The sequence below is a fragment of the Otolemur garnettii genome, unplaced genomic scaffold, assembly GCF_000181295.1.
Source record: "Otolemur garnettii isolate 467f Iridium unplaced genomic scaffold, OtoGar3 scaffold00018, whole genome shotgun sequence".
Lineage (NCBI taxonomy): Eukaryota > Metazoa > Chordata > Mammalia > Primates > Galagidae > Otolemur > Otolemur garnettii.
The window spans coordinates 16,397,137-16,424,685 of NW_003852413.1; the positions used below are offsets into that span (position 1 = coordinate 16,397,137).

General features: G+C 46.3%; 2 protein-coding genes across 2 annotated transcripts in view; one reads left to right on the top strand and one right to left on the bottom strand.

The window, feature by feature from the left end:
- The first annotated feature begins 592 nt into the window (after nucleotides 1-592).
- LOC100946486 (cytochrome b561) lies at nucleotides 593-3,956 on the top strand. Its single transcript, XM_003786212.3, has 5 exons — nucleotides 593-862; nucleotides 1,305-1,403; nucleotides 1,654-1,757; nucleotides 2,207-2,364; nucleotides 2,586-3,956. Exons 1-5 carry the CDS (start codon nucleotides 658-660, stop codon nucleotides 2,776-2,778), a joined length of 759 nt encoding a protein of 252 aa, XP_003786260.1. The 5' UTR covers nucleotides 593-657; the 3' UTR covers nucleotides 2,779-3,956.
- A 9,738-nt stretch (nucleotides 3,957-13,694) lies between these two features.
- The window catches only part of TANC2 (tetratricopeptide repeat, ankyrin repeat and coiled-coil containing 2), a 346,976-nt gene continuing 333,121 nt past the window's right edge, over nucleotides 13,695-27,549 (bottom strand). The window contains exons 21-26 of the mRNA XM_003786213.3: nucleotides 25,179-25,354; nucleotides 24,733-24,865; nucleotides 23,221-23,312; nucleotides 20,645-20,791; nucleotides 17,252-17,352; nucleotides 13,695-15,666 (exon numbers count right to left, since the gene is read on the bottom strand). Coding sequence (XP_003786261.1) covers nucleotides 13,695-15,666; nucleotides 17,252-17,352; nucleotides 20,645-20,791; nucleotides 23,221-23,312; nucleotides 24,733-24,865; nucleotides 25,179-25,354 — 2,621 coding nt within the window. The remainder of the gene's footprint in view (nucleotides 15,667-17,251; nucleotides 17,353-20,644; nucleotides 20,792-23,220; nucleotides 23,313-24,732; nucleotides 24,866-25,178; nucleotides 25,355-27,549) is intronic.

Sequence of the window (27,549 nt, forward strand, 5' to 3'; positions counted from 1 at the left end):
GGGTGTGGGGGGACATAAAAGGCACCACCCAAGCAGCCGGGAGGCAGCATTTCCTGGTGCCTTCAGTGCTGGAAACCTCAACTGGGGGAGGCATGTGGGGCCAGCCTGTTCTGGGTTTGAGGGGGACAAAGGAGAAAGGGAAGGAGACCGTGCTGTGCCTGTGTGCTGGCAGGTGGCAGGGTTTGGGGGCCATGCTGGGCAGGTGACACCTCATCTCCAGCGTGGAGCCAAAGATCCGGGCACAGGGCAGGGGGGTGCCCCCCTTCTCACCCCGGATGTACTTTATAATCCTTCTGGAGAAAAGATGTGACCAACCTGTACCTTCAAGGAACTTGTTAACTTCTCCGTAACTCACCTGTCAACCCCATCTGAGAAAACACATGGAATAGAAAATAACGCCTGAGTGCTGGGCCCTCTGGCTCTCCAGGAACTTGGAGTACCATCACTCATACCCTCATTGCATTGGGGATGGGTCCCCAGGTCAGGCCTGTGCCTGTGGGAGCTGGGCCTCCCACCAAGCTGCTCCTGAGACTTGGGACCACTGCCCCAGGGTGGCGTGTAGGAGAGCACCAGGCAGGGTTGGGTGTCCCAGGGTGTGTCTTCTGGGGTCTGGGCAGCTCCCCTGAGCTCTGCTCTTTCCTGCAGCAGCCACTCAGCATGGAGAGCGGCACCGGCGCGGCATCCACACCCAGAGCGCTGGCTTACTACGTGGCCTTCTCCCAGCTGCTGGGCCTGACTGTGGTGGCCATGACTGGCGCATGGCTCGGTCTCTACCGGGGTGGCATCGCCTGGAAGAGTGCCCTACAGTTCAACGTGCACCCACTCTGCATGGTCATAGGCCTGATCTTCCTGCAGGGGGATGGTGAGCCCTGGGGCTGCTCCTCCTGCCCTGGCTGCAGGGGTCCCTGAGAACCAGTTTGCAGGGATCCTGTCACCCCGGTCTCTTCCAGTTAGACAAATCTAAGACTCTAGACATACAGAGGAGGAAGCTGGCTTGGAGCCCAGGGAGACAGGATCCAAATCTAGGCCCTAGGCCGGTGGTGGAAGCTCTCCTCCTCCCCACACCGGGGTGTGTGCTTCACGCAACAGGCCTGGGCTCGGGAGGGTTGCACAGGGGCAGGGAGGCGTGTCAAGGCACACACAGCCTGAGGTGGCCTTCATAAAGGGGGACAGGGAGGGAGGCCTGCTTTCTTCCCCAGCTCTTGAGGCTGGGATGCCTGGACATGCTAGGCCCAGATGCCCCCCTCCAGCCCTGGCCTGCCAGCACAGGTGAATGCACTGTCCCCTTTCTCTCCTCCCACAAGCCCTGCTAGTTTACCGTGTCTTCAGGAATGAGGCCAAACGTACAACCAAGGTCCTGCACGGGTTGCTGCACGTCTTTGCCTTCATCATCGCCCTGGTTGGTGAGTCCTGGCAGCACCTTCCCTCTCCGCCACCTGCTTCAGGCTCGGGAAGCAGGTGCTTGCCATGCTCCATCCCCTGCTCCATGGTCCTGCCTTGCCCCCAGCATCCCAGGCAGGGACCCTGGGTGCTAACAGCCACCAAGCTGGGACTAAGGCCCAGAAGTCCCCACTGGTCAGTTCCCTCTGGTCCCCATACCCTTCCCTCTTCCACGTCCCACTCTGCTCTCATATGTCCCCGTCTCTGGTCCAGGCTTGGTGGCAGTGTTCGACTACCACAAGAAGAAGGACTACGCTGACATGTACAGCCTGCACAGCTGGTGTGGGATCCTCGTCTTTGTCCTTTACTTTGTGCAGGTGAGTCCTAGCACCACAGGTCCCAGGGCCACCAGCGAGGAAGGGGGAAAAGGTAGGAGGGGAGGGGAAGGAAGGAGGGCCAAGAGATGAGAGTATGTTAGTACTGTTGGGTGCTGCCTTCAAGTGCTGACAGGGCTGCAAAGTTAGGGTTTGACAGGTGAGGGTGTCTGGTCCCAGGGCCCTTCTGGCTGACTTAGCACACGTGCTTGGCCACATACCAGCTCTCCAAGGATACACATCTGACACTGAGCCAAGGCCTCAAGCTTTGGGAGCCAGGACCCTTTCCCCATGGGGGCTTGTGCCTCTCCCACCACTGTTCTTTAGAGGAAGTAAAGAGCAGGGGAGAGAGGGGTTGCAGTGCTCACGTGGGAGTGGTCTGGTTTGATGTCCTCCAGCTGGCCGGGTGGATGGCTGATCAGTTGTCAGAACTGCCTCTCCTTTCCTTTCAGTGGATTGTGGGCTTCAGCTTTTTCCTGTTCCCTGGAGCTTCATTTTCTCTGCGGAGTCGCTACCGCCCACAGCACATCTTCTTTGGCGCCGCCATCTTCCTCCTCTCTGTGGGCACAGCCCTGCTGGGCCTGAAGGAGGCGCTGCTGTTTAAATTGGGGTGAGTGTCCTGCACAGAGTGAGCCCTGCCCTCCACTCCTAGGGGCATTTTCTTTCTGCGCTGGCCTTTTGTGGACCTAGATAAGCCATGGTTATTCTGTCTGGGAGGGAGACCAGTGGGTAGGGTTGGGATTCCCATAGCATTTTAAGGGCCAGGATCCAAAGGGCCTTTGGCCCAACTGACCCCTTGGGTGGCCTCTCTCTTCAATCCTACCCCTGCAGGGCCAAGTATAGCACGTTCCAGCCCGAGGGTGTCCTGGCCAACGTGCTGGGCTTGCTGTTGGTCTGCTTTGGTGGCGTTGTTCTCTACATCCTGACCCGGGCCGAGTGGAAGCGGCCTTCCCAGGCTGAGGAACAGGCTCTCTCCATGGACTTCAAGACGCTGACAGAGGGGGACAGCCCCAGCTCCCAGTGACAGCCTGCTCCTGTACTGTGGTGGGGCCTGGTGGTGGAGGCTCCCTCAGTTCTGTGGGGGCTCCAGAGGTGTCTATTAGCCCACCCTCTGCTGGCTGTCCTCGTCCTCAGCATTGTGGCTCCCAGGGAGGGGCTCAGGCAGGGTGCGTGGGGAGTGTGGGTGCAGCTGTGTCTATTTTAGTTATTTCCCGGGTAGGGCTTGTCCTCTGCTTTCCCTTTCTTACTGCTGCTGTGAACAGTCTGATTAGCTGTGTGTAGCCCTCTGTCCCTGTTGCCCTCTCCAACATGGCAGGATGGGGGCAGCACTTGGGTGGTCAGTCCTGGTCACAGAGGCACAGACCCCAATAAGTAGTTGGGGAGTGGGTCCCCCCTGAAGGCAGCAGGGGCCTGGGGTAAAGCCAGTGAAACTGCAGGGCCTCAGGGACAGGCCTGGAGGAGCTAAGTCCCTGTAAAGCCCAATTCAGACCAGGAGTCCTAGCTGAATAGCACATGGTCCATATGGGCCGGGTCCTTGGCAGTGGAGCTAGTGATGTTATGTGTAAAGTTTGTTGATGTTCAGAGCAAGGGTCCCCAGGAGAGGGAAAGGACTGGCCCTTGGGAAACACTGGAGATGTGGCTTTGGCCCAGTTGCAGTCTTAACCTTCGAGTCCCGGGATGGCCACACTGGGAGAGGGGATAGAAGCCCATGACTCAGACTTCCCCTGGGCAGACGAAGGCAGCCTGAGCAGGAGGCTCTGGACAGTGGGGTGTCTTGCAGCCCTCTGCTACAGGGGACCCTCCTGTTCCACTTTTCAGCTTGGTCTCCTCTCCAGGCTGCCTCAGGCACTGCTCAGGCTGGGAGGTGGGGGGCACAAATGAACAGCTGCTGCTGCGGCCTCCTTTAGATAGAGCCCCCAGGGGCTGCCTGCTGTGGAGCCCTCCTGCTGGAGTTGTCTGCTCTGTTTGGAGGACCGGTCTTCTCTCTTAGCAGGTGCCCATCTGTGCAGGAAGTTGGGACGAAGTCAGAATTAGATTCATCCCCTATGGTGTCCTGACATCACTCCAACTCCTATGAAGTGTGTTGTTAGTTGAGTCACCATTTGACTTCAGTCTAAAAATAATGTGATTTGAGCATTGATCTCATGCTTCTTAGATTTGGCAAAAGCTTTTGTTTTCCAGGCTTTGAAGAGCCCGACACAGTTTGAGACAGATACAGTTTACTTAAGTGAAAAAATTAATAAAATTTCCAAATCTAAGTACTGTTCTTTTAATGGTTGCCTTTTTCATACCTAAATGCTGCCTTAGGAACACAGGCTAATTGGCTTTTGCTATGAGTCCTGCCTTGGTGATGTTGGTCGCGTCACTTCTGGGACCAGGTGCCTGAGGTCCTACCCTGGGCTGCCCAGGCGCCTCTCCGCCCTTCCTACCTTCTCCTGTCTTGTTGGGATGATAGTGCACACCTACCACTTAGATTGTACACTCCTTGATGTATCATCTGTTTAATCATCTGATGTATATTTGTATGGTCAAATGTTTACATGAGGGAAAACCCCACCTTAGACAACTACCAAAGTATAGCTGTCTATTTCCCTTGCCAGAATGCTACACAGAAATGGAAACTTAGATTTGCACTAAAAGTTTGTAAACTGTTTGCCAGAGTGTATAACCAAGAAGCCAAAGAAGGCCCCCCAAAGCATGTCTGTGGTGGTTTATCTTGCCTGTGGCCAATCTTCTGTGAAGTGCAATGTACTGTTTGTGCAACCGATGATTCAATAAATGTCTACAGCAGACCGCTTGCCTGCTACGTTTGTTTACTGTGGCATTAAAGGGAGGCAGAGCTATTAGTCGGAAACATGAGTTCATTCTACTGGGATTGAGAGGAATTAAATATCCCCTGGCTGGGCACAGAAGGCAAAGTGATGAATGATGTTTATCATGGCACAGGGTTTGAAATGGCCCAGTGGTTGTCCAGTCTCTGGACCTAGTGGAGGCAGCTCTTCCATGAGGTCAGATAAACCGTTTGCTCAACCCAAGGAGATGGCCTGAAGGATGGAGCTGCAGGAAACTGATGAGGGCCTTAGCAAAAAGCTTTGTCAGGTATACAGTTGAACTTTTTCCTTCCGATCCTTACGAGGAGGAGCAAAGCTTTTGGAATAAGCTGAAATTTCACTTCAGATCCATTTGTATGGCTCAGGCAGGACAGTATTTACGGGCAGATTTGGGTGGGATCTCACTGTGCACTTTAAGCAGTGTGGCTTGTCACTTAAAGCTACTCAAAAACTCACCAGAGCTCACTACAGCAGACCTCTCAGAAGGTAATGAGGATAATTGCTTGCTTACGCCTGCTGAAACTTTCTGCACTGCGGCTGGGCTGGTGTCTAACGTTCAGGAGCTCCAGCTGAGAGGGGTTTCCTTTGCGCATCTGTAGAGTCTTTCAAAGCTTCTGTGTGGACCTTCATTTGCTTAAAAACATTCAAAGCACATGGCTTGGTACCTGTCACAAGCTGATTCCTCGGTCAAGAGCAGGGCTGGCTCTTAAGTGTGAGGGCAGTGGGATCTTGACCCTATTATGTGCCATCTCTCTTCTGGCTTTTTGGGCTAGCCCCTGCCTCTACTGGGTCAATTGTGTTTATGAATATTCAAATGACCCAGACACTAGAGGATGATACCAGAGGGCTACTTCTTCACTGTCTCCTCTGGGAATCTCAACTTAAATGACAGCAGGGATCTTATCTTCTTGCTGGGATTGGAGCCCTGAGAGATCCCATAGCTAGTCCTCTTGCCGGTGGCATAGCATAAATTCTCCCAAGGAGCACAAAGCAGCATGTCCTGAGCAATCCTGACCCAGCGCCTTCTGGTGTCATCCGATGTTTGCTTTTCTTGGATTTACCCCTTCAGAGAAAGGAGGCAGTATGGTTGATAGGGAAAAGTTTTCAGGGCAGATCTGACTCAGTCTTACCTTTGCCTCTGTGACCTTGAGCACCTTCAACTCCTAGGATCTGCTTCTGTATTTGTGTTCTGGAGATAGCAATGTCATCTGTCAGACATGTGTGTGAGGAATGTATTAGGGAACATACAGAACGTCCCCATGGTGTCTGGGACATATGAGTGTCTCAAGAGAATGATCTAGTGGGATGGACTCTGAGCACTTTCTTTTCTAGGAGAGAAGTCCTGTTTTATCATAGGACTGCTAGACATGATGCCATTATTATCATGCCCTCTCTCATTCCTAGGAATGGAATGACTCAGTTGCCAAGGCTCTCCAAGTTCCTCCAGCTTCTGTTCTGAAATATGAATGAGGATGACACTCCAGCCCCCATTTCTGCCTACCCTTTCCCAGCCTGGGGCAGGGGGATCTGGCCTCCCATGCGCACATGTACCCTGAAACTTCCTGTAATCAAAGGGCACCTATTAGGGAATGAAAATAACAAGGGGAAGAGAGTCTGATTAGTACTTCTGAGAATCAGCAAAGATATCTGCTGAGTTTGCTGTTTGCTTTTTACTCTGAGTGGCCTTTAGTTCAGGTTCAGGGAAAATTCTCTTTAAGAATTAGTTTTCTGGGGCTCGGTGCCTGTGGCTCAAGTCGCTAAGGTGCCAGCCACATACACCTAAGGAGGCGGGTTCAAATCCAGCCCTGGCCTGCCAAACAATGATGGCTGCAACCAAAAAAAAAAAAAAAAAATAGCCTGGCGCTGTGGCAGGTGCCTGTGGTCCCAGCTACTTGGGAGGCTGAGGCAGGAGACTCGCTTGAGCCCATGAGTTGGAGGTTGCTATGAGCTGTGATGCCACAGCACTCTACCCAGGGGGACAGCTTGAGGCTCTGTCTCAAAAAAAAAAAAAGTTTTCTGGGTTGGGCATGGTGGCTCATGCCTGTAATCTTATTACTCTGGGAGGCTGAGGTAGGTAGATTGCCTGAGCTCACGGGTTCAAGACCAAGGCTTGAGCAAGAGTGAGACCCCATCTCTAAAAATAGCTGGGTGTCGTGGTGGTGCCTGTAGTCCCAGCTACTCAGGAGGCTTGAGATAAGAGAGTAGCTAGAGCCCAAGAGTTTGAGGTTGCTGTGAGCTGTGATGCCATGGCACTCTACCGAGGGCAAAAAAGTGAGACTGTCTCAAAAAAAGAAAAAAATTACTTTTCTATGAATCGCTACCATCCTCCTTATCCCCAATGCCCCTAGAATTTTCAAAAGCTGGGGGTTTGCCAACCATTTTATACATTTTGGATGTTTAATAAAATAACTGGAGCAGCCTAGGAATGGCTTTCAGGCCAGGCAGATGGTGTCCTCGAGTTTTCCTGCTACTCAGACTTTGGTTGTTTTGGGAAATGGATGTGGTTACACAGCAGGAATGTTTGTTTAGCATAAGTCTCATGTCTAGAGGAAGTGGTCCACGTTTTTGCTTGTTCCTGAAGTAGACAAAGAGATAGCAGTTAGGCAGAAAGTTTCCAGGGCTTAGTTCTAACTGAGTCAGAACTGGTATTGAGTCTCCAGCCCATTTCAGAAAATCTGTGACCACAATGTAGCCACCTAGTTCTCTACATGGTAAGGATTGGAAGTTAAGATTTCTGGGGGAAAAAAAAGCCTCTGGAAGCAGTGATTCTCCAGGTTTGTCTGTTAGCCTTTGGAGCTACAGTGAGGACTGTTCTCTCCACTGCTGCAGATGCAGACTCCAAAGTTAGCCACTCAAACTAGCAGCTCACTGTTGGTGAGGTGGCTGGATTGGGGGATAGCTTTAGCTATAAAAATGAAACAAGGAGAAGAGCTCAATGCTCCCTAAGGTATAGTTGGAGGAAAATTCCTTCCACTAAAGAAAGAGCCTCCCTTTCTCAACAAATCAAGCAAGTCTTTGCTAACAAGTCCTTAGAACTGCATCCTTTCTTTTTTTTGAGACAGAGTCTCACTGTATCACCCTTGAGTGCTGTGGTGTCACAGTTCACAGCAACCTCAAACTCTTGGGCTTAAGTGATTCTCTTTTCTCAGCCTCCCAAATAGATGGGGACTACAAGTGCCTGCCACAACGCCTGGCTATTTTTTGTTGCAGTTGTCATTACTGTTTAGCTGGCCTGGGCTGGGTTCAAACCTGCCACCCTCAGTGTATGTGGCTGGCACCGTAACCGCTGTGCTATGGGTGCCGAGCCACTGCATCCTTTCTTGTCTGCACCCATCTTGAGGGTCTATCACACGTTGAATTCCAAGAAAATGCTCAATAACTTGACTAAGCAAATTAGTGAACGAAGAGGGGACTCTGACTGTGCCATGATGGATCAACCAAATCACCAGGAATTTGGCCTTACCCAAAACTCTGCAAAATTCTTCCTTGGGGGAGGCATCTTCACCATGACTACCTCTGTGAGGCTGAACTTAAAGAGTCAGCTCCTTGGAGAAAGATTGTAATGGAAGGAGAAAAGCACCATAATGCCATGTTTTTCCAAGTGTTAGCCATTTATAAATAAGTACATTTGCTTTCATACATACAGTTCATTGTACAGATGACGATCTGTATACATGGGGCAGGAAAATGCATTCGTTTGAACTTTTCACATCTATCTCACACAGCTCACATGTACAGACAATAAAACTGCTCAAGCAAGTACAGCAAAGGAAAATGTCTTTCCTTATACACAGGGGGCTAGATGCCTCTGTTGGGTGTGGGACATCCCCACTGCACGAGTTCACAACTGTGTGGTGTTCAATATATCAGAATAGAGAACAAACATGCATTGAATAATATACTGTACAGAGAAGTCCTTTACATCTGAGTTATAGAAAACCTAAAGGAAAACTAAGTGCATTAAAGCTTTTTCCAGCAAGTGTCTTGAAAGGACAGCAAAGAGGAGGAAAAATCAAAACCATATTAGTACAAATCTCTCTTTAATTGTAGACTGTACATATCTGTACTAATTAAAATCATCTTGGATTTGGAGGAGACGGAACAGAGACAAAGACGCTGTGCTAGATGGAAGGAGGCCATGCCTGAGAATGGCACCTGCCCTGAGCCTGACAAGGAACTGGCCCCACTCAGCAGGAATCAGCCAAAGGAAACAACAAAACAAAAACAGGCTAGGAAGTGTGACTTACAGGATTTTCAAAAGAACCTGTGAGTGAAGTGGAGATCTGGAGCCGGCATCTCTAACTCTCCCCCCACCCCCGCCCCCGTAAATTAGTACACAATAAGGCAGGCACATTCAAGTACTGAATTTTCCCAAATTAATTCTTATCTGGTCCTGGGGACCAATGGGAGTAAGCTGAGGCCCCTAACCAGATTTTCTGGCTAGTGATTAGAAAGAAAAAAAAAAATTCGGCCAGCAAGTGCTATAAAAACAAAGCCGCTAGGGCACTTCCTTCCCACAGAGCAGGTCTATCTGAAAAACTGGCGCTGGCCTGCATCTATTTGCATCCAGCTGTAGCCTGGCAGGTCAGCTTAGTGTCGGTACCACAAAGCCAGCAGAAGAAATGAGATGATATGGGTGAGAAAACATGAAAGTAACACTTGATTTTTGGTGTCCAATTATGCGTTCATTTGGTACTGATTTTCAAAGCTCTGACTGGCCATCATTTGGCCACAAGCATCTCAGGGTGGCTCAGCTGCTGTGAGGCATTGGACACCGAAATGAAGGTTACCAACACTTCAGCCCTTGAGTGGTCTGTGTTATAAAAGAAGTTGATGAAGACCAAGTGATTATTCAAGTAGCTCTGCACAGTGGCTCCACCAGCCCCATTGTGCTTGTGTCCAGTCCTCCAGACAGTCACCTTTTCTTGGGAGCAGTCAGAGCTGAGTTCAAGGCATTGCATGGTGAAGGTTTCCATGACACGTCTTTGTAGGTAGCTCTTACCCCTAAGCCCTTTTTGTTCACTGTTAGTCATGGTAGATGGTCGGTCTGGAATTCCTAGAGGAAAAGGAGAAGCCACACCTCCCAATGAGTATGGACAGGACAGCCCAGGGACAGACAGGCAGGGTGGGCAAGGTTGCTGGGCACAGGGAGAGGAATAATCTGCCCCCTGGGGGAGCCTGTTTCATTTTGTGGCACAGATTCAGTGAGCAACTGGTTTTGTCCAAGGCATTTCTACAGTAGAAAAATAGCTATATTTGAATCAAACCACTCAACGGTGACACCTCTGGAGAATAAAAGTTGGAGGCTGAGCGGAACTGAGGGGAGAGAGGCTCATGGGAGGAAAGGGCTCCCTACACCCCCATCTATCCATCAGAGCAAGGGAGTTCTAGTCAACCTCCCAGCCTCTGCCTGGCCGCAGGTCCAAGGCATGTAGTGTTCAGTGTCTTGCCACAACTGGCACAGATGCGTGAAGACCCCTTCCAGGCCTCTGTTCCCTTCTTCTTGAACCCCTGAGCCTGCTTGCTGCCCCAGGAGTGGCTGCCATTCTTTGCTACAAGAAAAGCGTGGTGCAGAGCCACAGTGACACCTAGTGGTCAAGTATGGTGAAGCACAGGTGACGTCCACATATCCCACCATGTATGACTAAAATCTAAGGAAAAATACTTACGGATATTAGATACTGATTTTTAATTTTTCTATTGGGTACATCTCTGGAATATAAAAATACCAATATTTAGGGGATCATAAACTACAATATAAGGACTGAGAACACCTTTCTCTAAGCTGTTCTGTTTACAATAATTTAGGAAAAGTGTTTAGTAATCCAGGCTTAACTAAATTAGCAAACTGGTATATCTGGACAACAACCTAGGGTACTGTACATGATTCTAATTAATGGAGTTTTCCTGAGCCATCAAGTTTAAGTTAAACACATCTAAAAAGAGGGGCACATGGGAGAGGAACAAGAAGGGTTTGTGCTCCATTAACTTGGGACTTTAATAGCGCACATCTGCAACCTGGACAGGATACAACAGCAGATACAAAATGGGCTCCATTTTGTCCATGCCAAATTCTCATGTTACACAGGTTTTCCCTTTACTTTGTAAATAAACATTAATTTTAATTGTTAATTGTGTGCCTTACTGATCCAGTAAATAAAGTAACCATGTCTCAGGAGTCCCTAAGAAAATTGCTGGAAAAGCACTTTAAAATCACTGCAAATATTTTTTTGTATTAAAAAATTCTTAATCTTTTTGATGCTTATATACAACAGTTATTTCTTGTGCTATAAATGTTGTGATCCACTGCTTGATGTCTTTCTTTTCCTTTTCTTGAAAAATACACTAAAAGACAAGAGTGGTTCTGCTATTTTCTAATGACGACATTACTCACACTTAAATATCCAGTTATTTATCAGAGTTACAAATTCAAACAGTAAAGTGCACCCATTTATAGACATGATGTGATAGAAACCCATTAGTGCAAGAATTCTGGGCAAACAGAACATACAATTTGGTGAGAAACCTATAAGCTGAAGTTTGTCACCTCTGTCCTCCATTTCAGGGTGATGTGAATTGGTGAGTGGAACTTACCAGTTAACTTCCCCTCACCTGAAGCCAGACATTGATTCAGTAAGTGTTTGTCACTGGGGAAGGGGCATCTCTAAAGTACAGTACTAAGATCATCCATGGCAGTGAAGTAGCAAACAGGGCACAGGCAGTCTGCTTGTAAGGAAAAACTGTGTCTCCTGCCCCAATAAGCCTCAGTCATTCTCTAGTCAAAAACTACTGGCACCAAGTAGTGATATTCACTCCCCTTTAAACTTCCAAAAAAAAAAAAGAAGAAAAAAAATAATTGCATTTTGACTGTTGACATTTTAGGAGTTCTGCCTAATAGGGTATAGATCCTAAATGTCCCGTTTGTCCTGAAAAACAGACAGACCTTGGGGAGAAGTGGCATCAGTGGCAGATTTATAAAGCTCCAGAACCTGCATATCCACCTGGTCAAGTTGAGTGCAGGTGGCATGTGTGGAATTCCAGATAAGCCAGGGTGCTTTCCTAACAGACTGAGGAATTCTTTGAAATGTAGCAGCTCCTCAGCGAGAAGTGGTTATAAAGGAATAAGATTCTAAGAGAACAACAGGGCTGAGACCTGGCCAAAAAAGGAGCTGAGGCTTCTGGGCTCTCAGCTGTAGGATGCTATTGCTGAACATCCCATCTTCTTGGGTGTGTATGCGTGTGCAAGAGAGAGGACACTGATGCCTACCCTGGCATAGCTGAGGAGGAGCCAGTCTTTAAGCATCAGAGAGAATGGAAAGAGTCTGGGTCTTGAGTTAACCCAGCTGTTTGCTTCCAGCACAAAGAGACAAGACCTGGCCTATTTTAGGCTTGAAGGTGGGGGAAGGGGTCCATTTATTAGGTAGACTCTAAATTAGTAAAGAAATGATTCTGATTTCAGCTTCATGTTCTCTTCAGAGGTCACTTACTATTACAAAAGGGTCTGATCACAGTTGGATTTTTATTCAGGAAACTGCCCTCCCTGTGGCCCTTTAATAGTAAGAGCGGAATGATTCCTAATAACAGAGAATTAATGCTCTTCTGTTTAGTTTGTTGAGTTGTTTAGTTTTAACAGCTGATGAACAGCCCATACCAGGCCTGTGCTAAGGCTGTGGTTTCAGTGTTCCTGTTATCCATTAATTGTGGACTCTGTCCCTCAAAAATCAAGTTAGCAAATGACCATGGGACCTAGAAGATATGTAGAGAGTGATCAGATCAGAAACCTATTGTCTCATCACATGCCTCACCCATGGCTAGAAAATGGGGCTGAAAGGGGTCTGTCTTCACTCTGAAACACTTTTTGCTGTGTCTGATTGTAAATATCACACATCCTAACTACTCCTAGAAAAAGAAACAATTCCAATAGATAATAGAAGTATAGATCTCAAAACGGAATCAGATAACTGGCACGGACTGCAACAATCTGGGTGCAACTCTGGGAATCAGTCCCAAGAGAATCCAATTTGCTTCTGAAAGAACTGATTTCTTTACCATACCTTCTGGATTTAAAAACAGAGGGCCAGTAGAACAAAACCTGGCTCTAGGTGAAGATCCAACTAACAGAATTATTGTACCAAATCAACCTTTGGGAAGAATTTGCTTTGTATAAAATATAATGCTTAGTGATGTGTCAGGATCTGAAAAGTATACTTCTCCAAGATAGACCTTCTACAACCTTTCTGGATTGACAATCCAGAACAGTCTTTCTAGTTCTACATATTTATTCCCTCCCCCACTTCTCGAAAGTCAGCTTTTAGTGGTTGTTGGTTAAAAACCTAGAGAATAACTCCCAATGAATTATTTTTAAATAGCCACAGTTTTCAACTAATTTCCTTGGCTAACTGAAATATTTTAAGAGTAAGTTGTTTTTTAAATGTTCCTAAAATTCCTCCTGGAAAAACAACGTAGTGACATTTCAAATAATCATATTGGGCTTTTCTTCCAATTTAGCAGATTTATTTCCTTTCTCTCTCTTTGATCCTTTTACCCCATAGGAAGACCAGCAGGAATCCTAAATGAACATTCTAGACCTGATGCCTGCAGGAAGCTGGCAGTCTGGAGGGGGGGTCATGGCACAAGAATGCACTGGGGCTGCCTATGTGGATGACACTGGCTAAGAAGGCAAAGGGGCATCACACTCTTTCTAAAATTCCTAGAAGAAAACGAACAAGAACATCCTATTTTTTTAAAAAAAGGAAAAAGACATTTACACAACAAGAACATCAGTGAAAGCGATTGTCTCCTGGAAAAAGCTGAACAGTGTGTCTGATCTCCCTGGGTTAAAGCACACGGCAAAAAATCTCCTCGTTGGCATCTGAAGAGAGGGAGAGAGCATGTGGCTGGGGCACAGACGAGAGATACTGAAGTCCTGGCTCACTGGAGGCCAGCTTCCCAGTCGGCTGCATGCAAAGGATTTCAGCATGTGGGCTGCCACCTCTGAACACCACACAGAACTACATGAGAAATTAAGCCAGAGAACTACCTCAAATGTGGAAACCAAGCCTGAAAATGTGCAGTGAAAACATATGGGTCTCACTCCAACAAACGTCTTTTAAACATTAGACTCCACAAATGGTCTCTTTGGTTTGATAGGGGATGTCTGCCCTTGTCGAGAGTCTCGGGACAACTGCCTATAAAGGTTGTCCTGGTATGCCTGAGCCACAGGTAGGGTCCGAGCCACCTTTACATCTGGATAGGAGGAGGCCTGGCTGACTCTCTCCAAGAGGTCTCCACGAGACCCATTAGCCAGCATCCCATGGGGGCTGTAATAATCGTCCTCCAGCAAATGGCCATTCTGTGCATTGTTGGTTTTGTTATAAAAGGCAATGTTGCTGATGGATGATGGTGGACTGAAGGACTCAGGCTGAGGCAGGTTGCCTGGAGATGTGGGACTGAGAACGGTATCCACTGATGACACTGCCCAGGTCCGATTCTGCTGGTGAAGGTGGGGGTACTGCTGAGTCCGGGCTGTTTTATCTATGATCCCCATGAATGGTGTGGTCCTGGATCGGGTGGGCTCACTGGGGTAACCTCCTTGAGTGGGAGACACTGGTGACAGCTCATCACATGACCTATCATATGCCGGTTTCAGTGGGATCTCCATTTGTTGAATTGAGGAAGATGGCCGGAAGGAAGGAGCGAGGTTGGAGGTGGATGAGATACTATTGCTGGATGGGGAGAATCGAAGGCCTACACTTTGGGAGTGCAGCAGTGGCCTGGGAGTTGGTGGGTGGGGCTTGATTTCATTAGGGTTGACACTGATAGGTCTCCTGATTAAATGTGAGACATCAGGGGAACCTAGTTGGCTGGAGGACCGCTCCAGATCTAGTTTTGAGTGACAGACTGGGTAATAGGATGCTGACTGGCTACGCCCAATCTGTGGTGTCTGGCTGTATCTCACTCCACCTCGATATGCTGAGGAAGGTCGCTGTGGAAGGTCTTCTTTGGTCAACCCTCCATGCTGACAGATGGCCCCTGCACTCAGGCTGGCTTGGACATGCTGCACTGGTCTCCCATCTCCTACAATTCCCCCAATTGACCCTTGATAAACCAATCGGCTCTGACTTACTCCTATGTCTCCTTGTGAAGACTGGTATTTGCCACCCATTGAATGGGCTACCTGGCCATAGGCTCCTGTGGGAATTATGGTGCTTGAATGAACTGCTGAGCTGGGCTGGTTACTTCTCACAATCTGGGCCTTGGCGGGCTGTAGCCTGAGCCCTTGCTGGGGAACCGCCACAGGGAGCTGAGGCATCTGGTAGGGCCGCTGAGTCATTTTGGATAGTGGAGATTTAGGTCTGCCAGGAAGTTGACTGACATTTGCTTCTTGCTGATAGCGTACAGGTGAACCGGACTGGGCTCTATAGACACTCATGCTTTCAGCTGGAGGGCTGGCCCGATACTGAGGGCCTCTACGGAGAGGAGAAGGGGGAGGGCTTGGGTATTCTTTGCTCTGCCCTCCCACAGGAGGGGGGCTGAAACGGTAAGACCCACTCTGATGAGCTGGGGAAGTATGTGGTGGACTAGGCCTGTAATGAGAGTTCTGATGCGTTGGGGAAAGAGCAGGGGAGGTGGACTGGTAGCTCTGCCTAGTGGGAGAACCTACAGAACTACTGGAGCGGAAGTCAAAAACCTGATGAGAGCCAAGAGGTGAGCTAGAGATGTAGGCTGAGTCCCGATGGGCTGGAGAGGATGGAGGGCTCTGGATTATTGGGAGCCCCTGACTGGGCCGAGCCTCTGTCTGCAGGCCAATAGAAACATTTTCAACATCCTGTTCCAGGTACTCCTCCTCAAATATATCTTGTACAGAGTATATATCCTCATGCTGCGGCTCAGGTTCGGTTTCTTCTGGGAGCTCCTCTGGAGGCTGCGGCTGTGGTGGCTGCGGCGGCTGTGGTGGCTGCGGTGGCTGCTGCATCTGTCTGCACTCTTCTTCCACCCTCATCAGAAGTCTCTGGATCTCACGGTTGTTTGGACATAGCTTGATGGCCTCGTTCAGGTCCTCTAAGGCTGCTGCAAACTGTCTGCTTAACAAAACGCAAACACAGGAATTGAGTTATTCTGAATCACTAATGACTAAGAACAGGGTCAATATTTCAGAGAACTGTGGTGGCATCTGTGGGAGTCTGGGGTGTTTTGGGTTAGTTTGGTTTGTAAGGAAGGAAGCAAATAAACTGTCATTCTAGAAGAGTCCAGGACGATTCCCTTGCCCACTCAGCCTCCATCTTCCTTCTGGCCTCTCTGGGATCAGAGGAGAAAAGTCCCTGTTGTGTCAATCCAGCCAGGCCCTTCAGGAAGATTCTCTTAGTGTCCAAATGCACACCAGGCAGTATGAGGGTAGGATGGGGTTGTCATTTACAGGGTCACTGTCAAATAGCTTAGGAACAAAACAGTAACTACAACATTTAAAAATCTTGCTGATGCAGCAGAAAATTTTCTTTATATTCTGAAGAATTTGGCTCCAAATTTCAGGCCTATTCTATCTTAGGCAAGAATCTGTCCTCTGCCCTTTCTAGCCCTCACCCCACAGCACTGCTGCGTGGTCACTCACTCTGTCTAAGCAGGGCAGGGTATTAGGCAACTCAGGTCTGGAGCTGAGCTGACTCCAAGGAGATTCTAATTTACCAATGAAGAAATGAACTGCCAGAGATAGTCCCATCTTCTCTATTAATATCACCTGAAAAGGGGACACTGGCTGTGTGGGAAGGAACAATCCAGAGGGAAAGTATTTGCTAGTCAAGCTGCTGCAAAACCTTTGATATCCTGGCTAGTTAAGAATGATACCACTGCCATCATCATCACTAGCCTCCACCTGGGTTTGACATTTAGGACATACATCCCCTGGTCACAGCAACAAATGCAAAGCAGTTCTTTCCCATGCAGTCTGGGAGAGGGTAGGGTGCTGGGCAAGAGGCATCAAGGACAGTGACAAGGTATCCAAAGATCATTGATGGCAGATTCTAGGTCCTTCTGGAGGCTTTCCTTGCCTGGTGGCCAAACTATAGCAGATGGGGACAAGGCATGCTGGAATAATGTTTCTCTTGGATCCCATCAATCCTGGCAGCAAAGACCTCTTGACTCTGTGTGTGTGTATATAGTGTGGTGATGGTTTAGGTGAGAAGGGGGTTTGATGCCACCAGACTTGAGGAGAGACCCAGAAGGAAGATTAAATAATCCAGGGGTTCCCTAAATGCTTGTAAGAAAAGAAAAAAGGAGTTAAGTGACCCATCCTATTTTTCCCTCTAAAAGGGCAGGTAGGACCTCTTCTAAAGTGACCTCTTCTTTGAGTCACTGTGGTCTATTTATGCTGTCTGCTTTGGGGACGAAAAAGTAATTGAGATATGGCAGAGGATTCTTGGAAGGTGACATTTTCCAATGAAAAAGCATTTTTTTCTCCCAAAGTAAAACATTCTTGGTCTCTGTAGCCCAGAAGATTTGCTGATCTTCAGCTGAGCACTGTGCTATTGGAGCCATCCCCAAAGCCTGGCCTAAAAGTCCTCAAGGACAGAGACATATTTGGGTACATATGCCCCAGGGTGGCCTACATTGCCTTGGCCAAATTTTCAGAGAAGAGACTTCTTGCTTTTCACCCTTCCTCTCTCTCCTCACCTGCTGCTGCGCTTTGCCCTTGCTCTCGCATAGTAAGCTTCATAAGATTTCGGTTTCAGCTCCAGGGCCTTAGTAGCAAATTCCTCCGCCATTCCAAAATCCTGTCATTATAATAGGTGTGCAAATGAGTCATTGAAGAGATATAAAGAATAGACAACTTGGGAAGAAAACAAATTATTTGTACATTTCTTTGACATTTAGGGATGGAACACCTGGGACTCTGGACATGCCTGACATGGCCCTAGCCATGTGGCCCATGAACTGCTCACAGGACTTCATCTGCCCAGAGTATTAAAATATTTTAGATTTGACCTCTTTCTGCCTTTCTAATAAAGTTCTTTTCAGCCCAGAAGCCAAATGCTGACCCTTTACCACAAAGCTCCGGAAATCGGAAATCTTACTCATGTAGGTATGAGGCAAATGCACATACAGACACCTCATGGACCCTCATCCTGGCCCCCTTGAATTTCTAAGGGACAAGTAAGAATGTGTCCTGTGAAATCCAGGAAGACGGTGTCTCAGTAAAGGAAGAGAACTGCACTGTCTAGAGACCAGATGGAGCAGGGACACTGGACAGACCTGGGTTCAAGCCTCTGTTCTGTTTTACGCCTTGGCAGAGCGTGCTGTGTAGTTTCTCCTCTGTGCCTACTTCAGAGGCAGAACTAAGCACAAGAAGTTTAGAAACACTGCACTGTTCCTAGCACACAGGAGGTGCTCAATAAATTGTAGTTTCCTGTTTCACATAGGTTCTCTGCCTGCTTCTTCTCTTAACTGCTTCTTTATTTAAAATATATTTAAATTATACATATATGAAAAAGCAGATGACCCTGCTGTAATGTGGGCCTGTGCTATTCCTGGAGGCTCCCTGGAGGAATGTGGCCTCAGAGATATTGGTCCTCACTCCAAAGGCCTCTGGGAACAGGGACAATGCTGACAAGGCTATGTCCATAGTTTTTAAGATCCCCTTAAATATTAAGCTAAAAGAAAAGATTTTCCTTTCTTTTACTGTTAAAGCCATAGTACAGCTTTGGTGGCCTCTGGTTATTCTCAGGATTCCTAAGCTGGACATCAAGGCCTTAGACAGAACAAAGGCCCTGGGGCATAGGTAAAAATTTAGAAAAAATGGGAAATTCTCCACCAAAACCATCAAACTTCTGGTACTTAGCATAGAGCTGTCCATGAATAAATGTGGAGCTACTCTGTTTCCCATCGTACCCTTTTGCTTTTTTCTTTTGAGATAATCATTATTTCTGGGACTATTCATTTATTTAGGAAGTAGATTACTTGCTAGGGATAAAGAGAAGTCAGCAGGTTGGTAGTGACTTTTCATCTTTGCCTCATTCTATAGTAGCTGGTGCCATGGAGACCCTTGGTTCCATTTCTTATGTTTTGCATGAGAAATTACAGGCATAATGACCTCACTGCCTTTCCCTGAGACTGTCCCCTTCCCTCCCCAATGGAACCTCTTCCATGTCCCTATTTCCTTCAGACCCTGGGGCATCTCTGCCTCCTAGAGCTGTGACTATGTCCTCTGAGATAGTCATGTTTATCCCAGGGCTGTTTTCCCTTTTTTTATTTTGTTGAGATAAAGTCTTGCCCTGACACTTGGGCTAGAGTGCAGTGGTGTCATCATAGCTCACTGCAACCTCAAACTCCTAGGGTCAAGCAATTGTCTTATTTGCCTCAGTCTCCCGAGTAGATGAAGCTACAGGTGAATGTTACCACATCCAGCTAATTATTATTATTATTGTTATTTTTTTGGTAGACATAGGGTCTCACTGTGTTGCTCTGGCTGGTTTCAAACTCCCGGCCTCAAGCAATCCTCCTGCTTTGGCCTCCCAAAGTGCTAGAATTATAGGTGAGCCAATGTGTCCAGCCTCAAGGCTCTTTTCATTGTCAGGTTTTAGGGCCTGGAATAGATGATCTAAAGCTCATATATGCAAATCAGCTTCCTGGAATTGAGGGCGATACCTTCCTACTGAGGTGAATTTTTTCTTTTCTTTCTTTCTTTTTTTTTTAGAGACAGAGTCTCACTTTGTCATCCTTGGTAGAGTGCCGTGGCATCACAGCTCACAGCAACCTCCAGCTCTTGGGCTTAGGTGATTCTCTTGCCTCAGCCTCCCGAGTGGCTGGGACCACAGGCCCCCGCAACAATGCCCGGCTATTTTTTTGTTGCAGTTTGGCAGGGGCTGGGTTTGAACCCACACCCTCAGTATATGGGGCTGGCGCCCTACTCACTGAGCCACAGGCACCACCCAATTTTTTCTTTTTTTTGAGACAGAGTCTCACTCTATCCCTCTGGGTAGAGTGCCATGGAGTCGTCATAGCTCACATCAACCACAAACTCCTGGGCTCAGGTGATCCTCCTGCCTCAGCCTTTCAAGTAGCTAGGATAATAGATGCCCACCAGAACACCTAGCTAAGTTTTCAATATTTAGTAGAGATGAGGTCTTGCTCTTGCTCAGGGTGGTCTTGAACTTCTGAGCTCAAGCAATCCACCCATCAGCCTTCTAATGTGCTTCAATTACAGGCATGAGCCACTGTGCCCAGCCCTCCCACTGAGGTTTAAATCTTGCTTCTGTACAGCTGGGTTCTTTATTCATCAACATTCCCGTTTAGCTTGGATTATTTATAACTCCTGAGGAACTCTGAGACCTCTGGCTGCTGGATGTCAGAAATTCCTGACACAAACTTGCTACTCCCAGGATCTGAGAGAGGTTTCTTGACCTGGGAATGTCTGCAAGTCAAGGGAGCAGTGGCTGAGGGAGCATTGGCTGAGGACATCCAAGACTGTATCTGTAAGGCAGGCAAGAAGGACCAAAACCTAGCAGGGAGAAAACAAAGGGCCAGGAAGAGCTCTAAGATTCCCTCTAGGACAAAGAGGGACATGACATGCTTGAATAGAAAGATGAGGAAAGAAGTGAAAAGTTCAAGAACAGCCTTAGAAATTAAACCTTGAAGTCCATGGTCCTGAGCCCTCTTTCCAGTCTTTCCTTAAATGACTAGGAAATATACTAGAAAGGAAGGGAATGATCAGAATCCATATTTAATTGCTGCTGGAATTCTAGTGACTTCTGCTCTCACATTTTCTCAAAGACCAGAAAATTGACTTGGGGGCATAAGGGTAGGGATGATGGTATAAGCATCTTCAGTGGGAATTATGGAAATTCAGAAAGTTACAAAGTACTTGCAGCATTAACTTTTTTACAGTTTGAAATACAGATTGTACTTAGACTTGCTTTCTTTCAAATTGCAAATGTCAGTGCTCTGTGAAGGACAACCAAGTTCCAATTGGGGCAGAGAAGGATTTCAGGGGCCTGGTAAAAACTAGTGAATGACAGGGATGATTAACTTCCAGGACTGCAAAAATGAGTCGGGATGAGAGGAACTTACGTTCATTTTCCTGCGACATCGAGAGAGGTTGAGGAGGAGAGACACCTTTAGTTCCCGGAAGGTTTTCAAGTCCTCACCAAACCCTTCTCTAGGGAACTTCTTCAGAGCGTACTGGTAGCGCTGGGCAGCTTCCTTTACTTTACCTTTCTAATGGGAGTACAAGATGGCAAAAGACACTGTTGGTCTGCTGAGCAGATGAAGAAGTTTGGTCCCTATTCCCTGCCTTCTCTCAGCAGTTGTTATGAAGGGTTAACCCTCCCAAACACCAGCCTAGGAAGTAGGTCTGGCCCTGACAGTCAGAGAAGAAGGGGCTAGTCTTTTCTACAGGAAATTTATCTTACAGGAAGGGTAAGGATGAAGGGAATACTCAAGATACAAGCCAGACAAACAAAGCCTTGGCAAGTGGAAGGCCTTGGACTCCAGCTTTTCAACTGGTTCCCAAAGGGGCTGACATTGCTCATTTCAAAGTTCATTTCTCTTTCTTTCTTTTTTTTTTTGAGATAGAGTCTTAAGCTGTCACCCTGGGTAGAGTGCCATGGTGTCACAGCTCACAGCAACCTCCAACTCTTGGGCTTAAGTGATTCTCTTGCTTCAGCCTCCCAAGTAGCTGGGACTAGACACCCGCTGCAACGCCCAGCTAAAAGTTCATTTTTCTTGAAATGGTCCTCACTGGGACATGTATAATTTCCTAGTCCAGAGCATTCCATAGTTAATACTTCTTAATTTTCTGGCTTGTTTGGGGAACTCTTTTCTTCTCTGATGCTCCACCTTCCTACCCTCTAGAAGTCATTCTCTTCCTCACAAAGGATAGAGCTAAAACAGTCTAGCTGTTGCTTCTCTAATCTTATGGCATAAAATAAAACAATTACTTTCCACTGCTTTTGGAAAAGGGAGGAAGGGGATAGTATAAAAGTAAAGCTTATAATTTGTTATTCCATTTTACTTTGTAGAGATTTTCCAGGATGAAGTAAATCTGTGATCAATTTAGGGATCTGACCACAGTAACCTTGAACTCTGAAAATCTATTTTACTTTAGCGCCTTTCATTAAAGAGGTATTTGGAGTCTTCCAAGGTAGAATTCTGGGGAGAACAATAATAGCTCTATCTATTTTTTAAGGAGGTAGGACTTGTTTATTTATTTTTTTGAGACAGAGTCTTACTCTGTCCCTCTGAGTAGAGTACCATGGAGTCATCATAGCTCACAGCAACCTCAAACTCTTGGGCTCAAGTCATCTTCTTGCCTCAGCCTCCCAGTAGCTGAGACCACATATACCTACCACAGTACTCAGCTAATTTTTCCATCGGCATCCCAGAGTGCTAGGATTACAGGCATGAGCCACTGCACCCAGCCTAGGTGGTAGGTTTCCTTCCTTAACATATCAGAATTATTCTATAACCAGGAATGAGATTCTTGAGAATAATGCCATTCTGAAGTCCATCAATATGACATCTAGAGTAATGACTTTGAATTCATATGAAATAAAGGTTGGGCCAGGGCTTAAGCTTCCTGAGAGACCTAGATTACCATGACTGTTCCTTAAAAAGTACTTAGGAGACAGGACTCTGCTTCTAGTTACTGGTATACTCCTAACATGGGGGAAACAAGATACTTCACAATCATTTCCTCATCTTTTAGGCCCAAGGATATGGTACGCTGCCAAAAATTGGGTTAGATTTATATTCACTCTAGGAGAGGATAATCCAGCTAATCTTAACAAATGAGATGGCTCTGACTTGGAATATTCTTTTTTTTTTTTAAGAGACAGAGTCTCACTTTATTGCCCTGGGTAGAGTGCTGTGGTGTCACAGCTCACAGCAACCTTCCGCTCTTGGGCTTATGTGATTCTCTTGCCTCAGCCTCCTGAGTACCTGGTACTATAGGTGCCCGCCACAATGCCCAGTTATTTTTTTGTTGCAGTTTGGCTAGGGCCGGGTTCGAACCTGCCACCCTCAGTATATGGGGCCGGCACCCTACTCACTGAGCCACAGGTGCCACCCTAGACTTGGAATATTCTTAAGGAACTATAGGCCATGGGAGTTTGTGTTACAGTATGAAACTTTTAGCTTAAATTGTGTGTACAAAAAGACTCCACTTTTATTGTTGTTCTCGTTCAGTGAATAAGGTCAAGCAAATCTCATAATTGCTATGTGTCTTGGCTTCTTTATCTTATTCAAGGATGCTGATATCATCACTATAACTTTTAAATTTATGTCTATATTAAATATGCAAACTAAGATCAATAGACCAGAAATAGCTATACTTTATTTTTGCTTATCCTGTAATTTTCCAGATCCTGCTTAGCAGATTCCATGTAAAATCTATGTAACCACTTCTCAGTGGCCAGGTCCGACTCAGGCTTTTGGTTGATCAGCTGTAGGCATGCGCTGGCTACGATCACTGCTCTCTTGATGAGGCAAAAGTTCAGGATGTCCAACTTATGTGACCATCGCTGAGGAATGGCATTCTCTTTTTGCCTCTAGAGCAAATGATGGGAATTACAAAAACTTTGCAAGCTCCTACATGTAGAAAACAGTCAGTGGCTGTTTTGAGGAAACTTTGTTCCCCCTCCCCTCACCTTATAAAACATGTCCCCCTCTTCCATCAGCTTGCTCAACAGGATGATCATGATGTCTGGTTTGGAGGTGGCCATCGCCCATGTGGCTGGACCTGTAGTGTACAGGATGCATGATGGGTAAAAACTCATACAATGTAAGGGTGGTAGGAAGCTAGGTGAAAAAAATACCCTGGGGGAATTTCTGCTGAGAGAACAACTTGCTCTGCAATAATTACCTCATATTTTACACTTGGGAGTATTTTAGTGACTCCCACTGCCAAGAAGCTGCATTGGATTTGTATTCACCTTAAAATAAGAATATCTGAACTATCTGAACTGTCTGAACCTGCACCACAGGAGGGCAGCAAAGACTGTGTGTTGCATGTGGGCAGGCAATGGCCTAGTCTGAAATGATTTTACATAAGGAAATTGGAAGAAAGGGTTTATGTTAAATATCATCACAGGATTTAAAAAATCCAGAAAGGATAATTTATTTTGGATCTAGGACTCAAAACCCTCAGATGTTTTCTCTTAATATTAAAATATATACTTTGCAGAAGGGAAACTACTAAAAACTCTAAAGTCTCCCTTAAATTATAAATACCAAACAGGACTCCCTGGGATTCACTTTGAATCAGGAGCGTAGTTTGAATGTCAAAGAGACATGAAACAAACCAACATTATTGAGGACAACTTTACCCACAAAAAGAAAGGAAAGGTTAAGTTGATTAGTTTACAGATGCCTGAATTATTTACCAACTAAACTTTTCAAGGTTAGTTATCAAAAGTTCAAGTTATTCTCTACAACAGTTAATTTAAAAAAAATCTTCTTTTAAGGTGAAGTAAATTAAAAGATTAGAGGTGTAGGGAACTCATGCAGGCTAAACCAAAGAGGAGAAGGCAAAGCTGACCAAGCCATCAGACCACGCCTGATGCTGACAGCGGTGAAATATACCTCGTGGGCGACTCGGTAACGTCTGACAACCTTCAAAGAAAGGAGAAAACAAAAAGTTGTAGGAAAGGAAAAAAAAATGGATGAAGGTGAAAAAAACAAAGAAGGAAAAAGCAGCAGTGAGAGGCAGGCAACAAAAAAGCCAGCATATCAGCCAACCCTTGTCTATAGGTCTGTGGGATGGGGGAGCAGCTGGGACAGCGCAGCAGGGATTTGAGAGCCTGAAGCACATACAGAGCAAGGGAAAGCAAAGGCTCACGGCAGTGCAGAGATCCAGGGTGCTTACGGGCTGGGGCCAGGACAGAGGCCGTGCTAAGATGCGCTTAAGGCCAGAGCAGCCTCCTGGCAAAGGCTACGAGGGGGATGGCAGAGAACCCTACAATTCTGGACACAGGGTACTGCAGACTGTAGCTCAGATGGTGCTTTCTCTGGGCCAAGAGCCTCTCTGTTCACTTGGACAATAACTGGGCCAGGGCAGAGGGGAGCGCTATACATTCACACCAAATACCCAGGGCAGCCAGACCACTGGACCAGTCTGGCCCCTGGGCACAGATGGCCAACACCTTCTTCCTTTCTCCTACCTATCTTGGCTCCTTTCTTCAGAAGAGTGACAACGACAGAAGTGTTTCGGCATCCGACTGCCCTATCCAAAGGGCGCATTCCGCTGTAGTCAACATGCTCGATCATGGCTCCATGATCTACCAGGAACTGGACCTAGAACAAGAATGAAGCAGAACAATTAACACAGGTGTGATGGCTCAGCACTGCTCCACTGAGGGTTCTGGCTGCTACCTGCTCTTTTTCAACCGCTGGTCTGAACCAGGCTACGTAGCCATTATATTTCAAGTCTTTGCTATATACAGTCTTGATTTTTAATAGTGTTTTGAATATTCCTGACCTCGACCAAGTATAAGGTCTGAGAATTTTGTATCAGCAATCATCAGAACATTGCTGTACCTTCAACCCCAGATAGTGTTATGGATGGAGAACAATCCTACTCTCCTGAAGCTTGTTTAAAGGCACTCACCACCTCGGCATCACCATAGAAAGCTGCCAGATCCAGAGGAGTACGGCCATTTTTGTCAGCATGGTCTGTGGCAGCTCCATTGTCCACCAGAGAACGTACTACTGAGAGATGGCCCTTCAAACAAGCCCAGCTGAGGGCTGTCAATCCTTCTTTGTCCATAAGAGCAATGGAGGCACCTACAAAAAGCAAATGATAACACAGGACTTAGGAAACATGAAAATTCATAGCAGGAGGGAAAGCCAGTACTGAAGTATACCCTCTGCCAAAGAACACCTTCTGTTTCTGGACTAGTTCCATTTTAAGATTGGTTCTGGCATGTCGGTTATATCTCTGTGAAAAAAATTGATCCTATAAAATACAGTCTTTTGGTTTTACTGGGCAGTAAAGGTCTTCTACAATCTATTCCCAATTACTCTGTCTTTAAATTTCATTACTCCCCTGGAAGAATCCTTTCCTTTGGCCAAAAGGATGTGCTCACTGCCTCTAGAATCACTCATAAGTATTCCTACATCTTCACTTTTGCTTACATTGCTCCCTGGGTGGAATCTTTCTTTACCCATAACTTGCCTCCCTTCTACCCATTCTCTAGCAACTATCTCAATTCTCTTGCCTTGAAGAAGCTTCTCCCAGTTCACTGTTCCCTCATCTTAATCCTGCTTAATACATGTGACCTTATTCTGTTATTTATCCACTTTTATGTATATATGTAACAAATTCTCAACGAATGTTTTCTGAACTGAATGGAAGTCTTTCATTTATAATAATGGGAACCCCTTTAGAGAACCAGGACGTTTATCACTGATGATAGTATCAGCCACTTTCTCCCATCCTAGAAAGTGGAGGAAATGGAATACATGGAAGGACACCAAGCCCAGGCTCACAAGAAATTCAGCATAATCTAAGAAAGTTGAGCTTACAGAAATACAGAATAAAATGGTGGTTACCAGAGGCTGGGGGAGGGGAAGATTAGGGAGACATTGGTCAAAAACACGAAATTCACTTATATAGGAGAAATAAGACACCTACTGCACATCATTACAACTACAGTTAATAACGATATATTGCATGCTTGAAATTGTTAAGAGAATATATTTATATATTTCTACCACAAAAAAGATATATATGTGAGGTAATGAATATGTTAAATAGCTTGGTTTAGCCATTGTACAATATGTATATACTTGAAAATCTGAAATGACCCAAAATCCAAAACTTTTTGAGTGCCGACATGACACTCAAAAGAAATACTCATTTGAATATTCTGGATTTCAAATTTTTGTTTTAGAAATGTTGAAGTGGTAAGTATAATAAGTATAATGGAAATGTTCTAAAACCAAAAAATTTGAAGTCCAAAATACTGGTCCTAAGCATTTCAGATAAGGAATACTCAACTTACATGGAAACATATGGACCATAAATAGAGTCATGTTCTGGATAAGGATGCATTGGTCAATGAAGAACTACATATATGATGGTGGTCCCATAAGATTAGAATTCTGTGGTTTACTGTAACTTTTCTTTTTTCTTTTTTTTTTTTTTAAAGAGACAGAGTCTCACTTTGTCACCCTTAGTAGAGTGCTGTGGCATCATAGCTCACAGCAACCTCCAGCTCTTGGGTTTAGGCGATTCTCTTGCCTTAGCCTCCTGAGTAGCTGGGACTATAGGTGCCTACCACAATGCTCGGCTATTTTTTTATTGCAGTTTGGCTGGGGCCGTATTCGAACCTGCCTCGGTACATGAGGCCGGCGCCCTATTCACAGAGCCACAGGCGCTGCCCTACTGTACCTTTTCTATGTTTACATACAAAATACCTACCACTGTGTTACAACTGTGTGCCGTATTCAGTATAGCACATGCTGTCCAGGTTTGTAGCCTAGGAGCAATAGTCTGTGGCACCATTTAGCCTAGGTGTGTAGTTGGCTGTGCCATCCAGGTTTAAGTACATTCTCTGAAGTTTGCCCATCAACGACATAGCCTAACAATGCATTTCTCAGCATATTCTAAGCCATGCATGCCTGTATAAACAATGTTTTTCAGTTAAAAAAAAATAAAGAGTTTACTTAAACTATTCAGCTTTCTCCTATAACCTCATCCCCACCTTTTTACATTATTCTGCATCTGCTTCCATTCAACCTTTCTATTTTCATCTGTAAAGATCAAGCATACTTGACAGGCTGTTTTGTAATCAGTCTAAATTCAATATACATTTGGTTCTTAAGGCTTAGGCTGTTCTTCAATGGTGAGGAGCCTATCATTTCCTTGCTAGTTTTGAAGAGGACTTAAGAAAACTCTTCACGGCTCGGCACCTATAGCTCAACCAGCTAAGGCGCCAGCCACGTACACCTAAGGTGGCGGGTTCAAATCCCTAGCC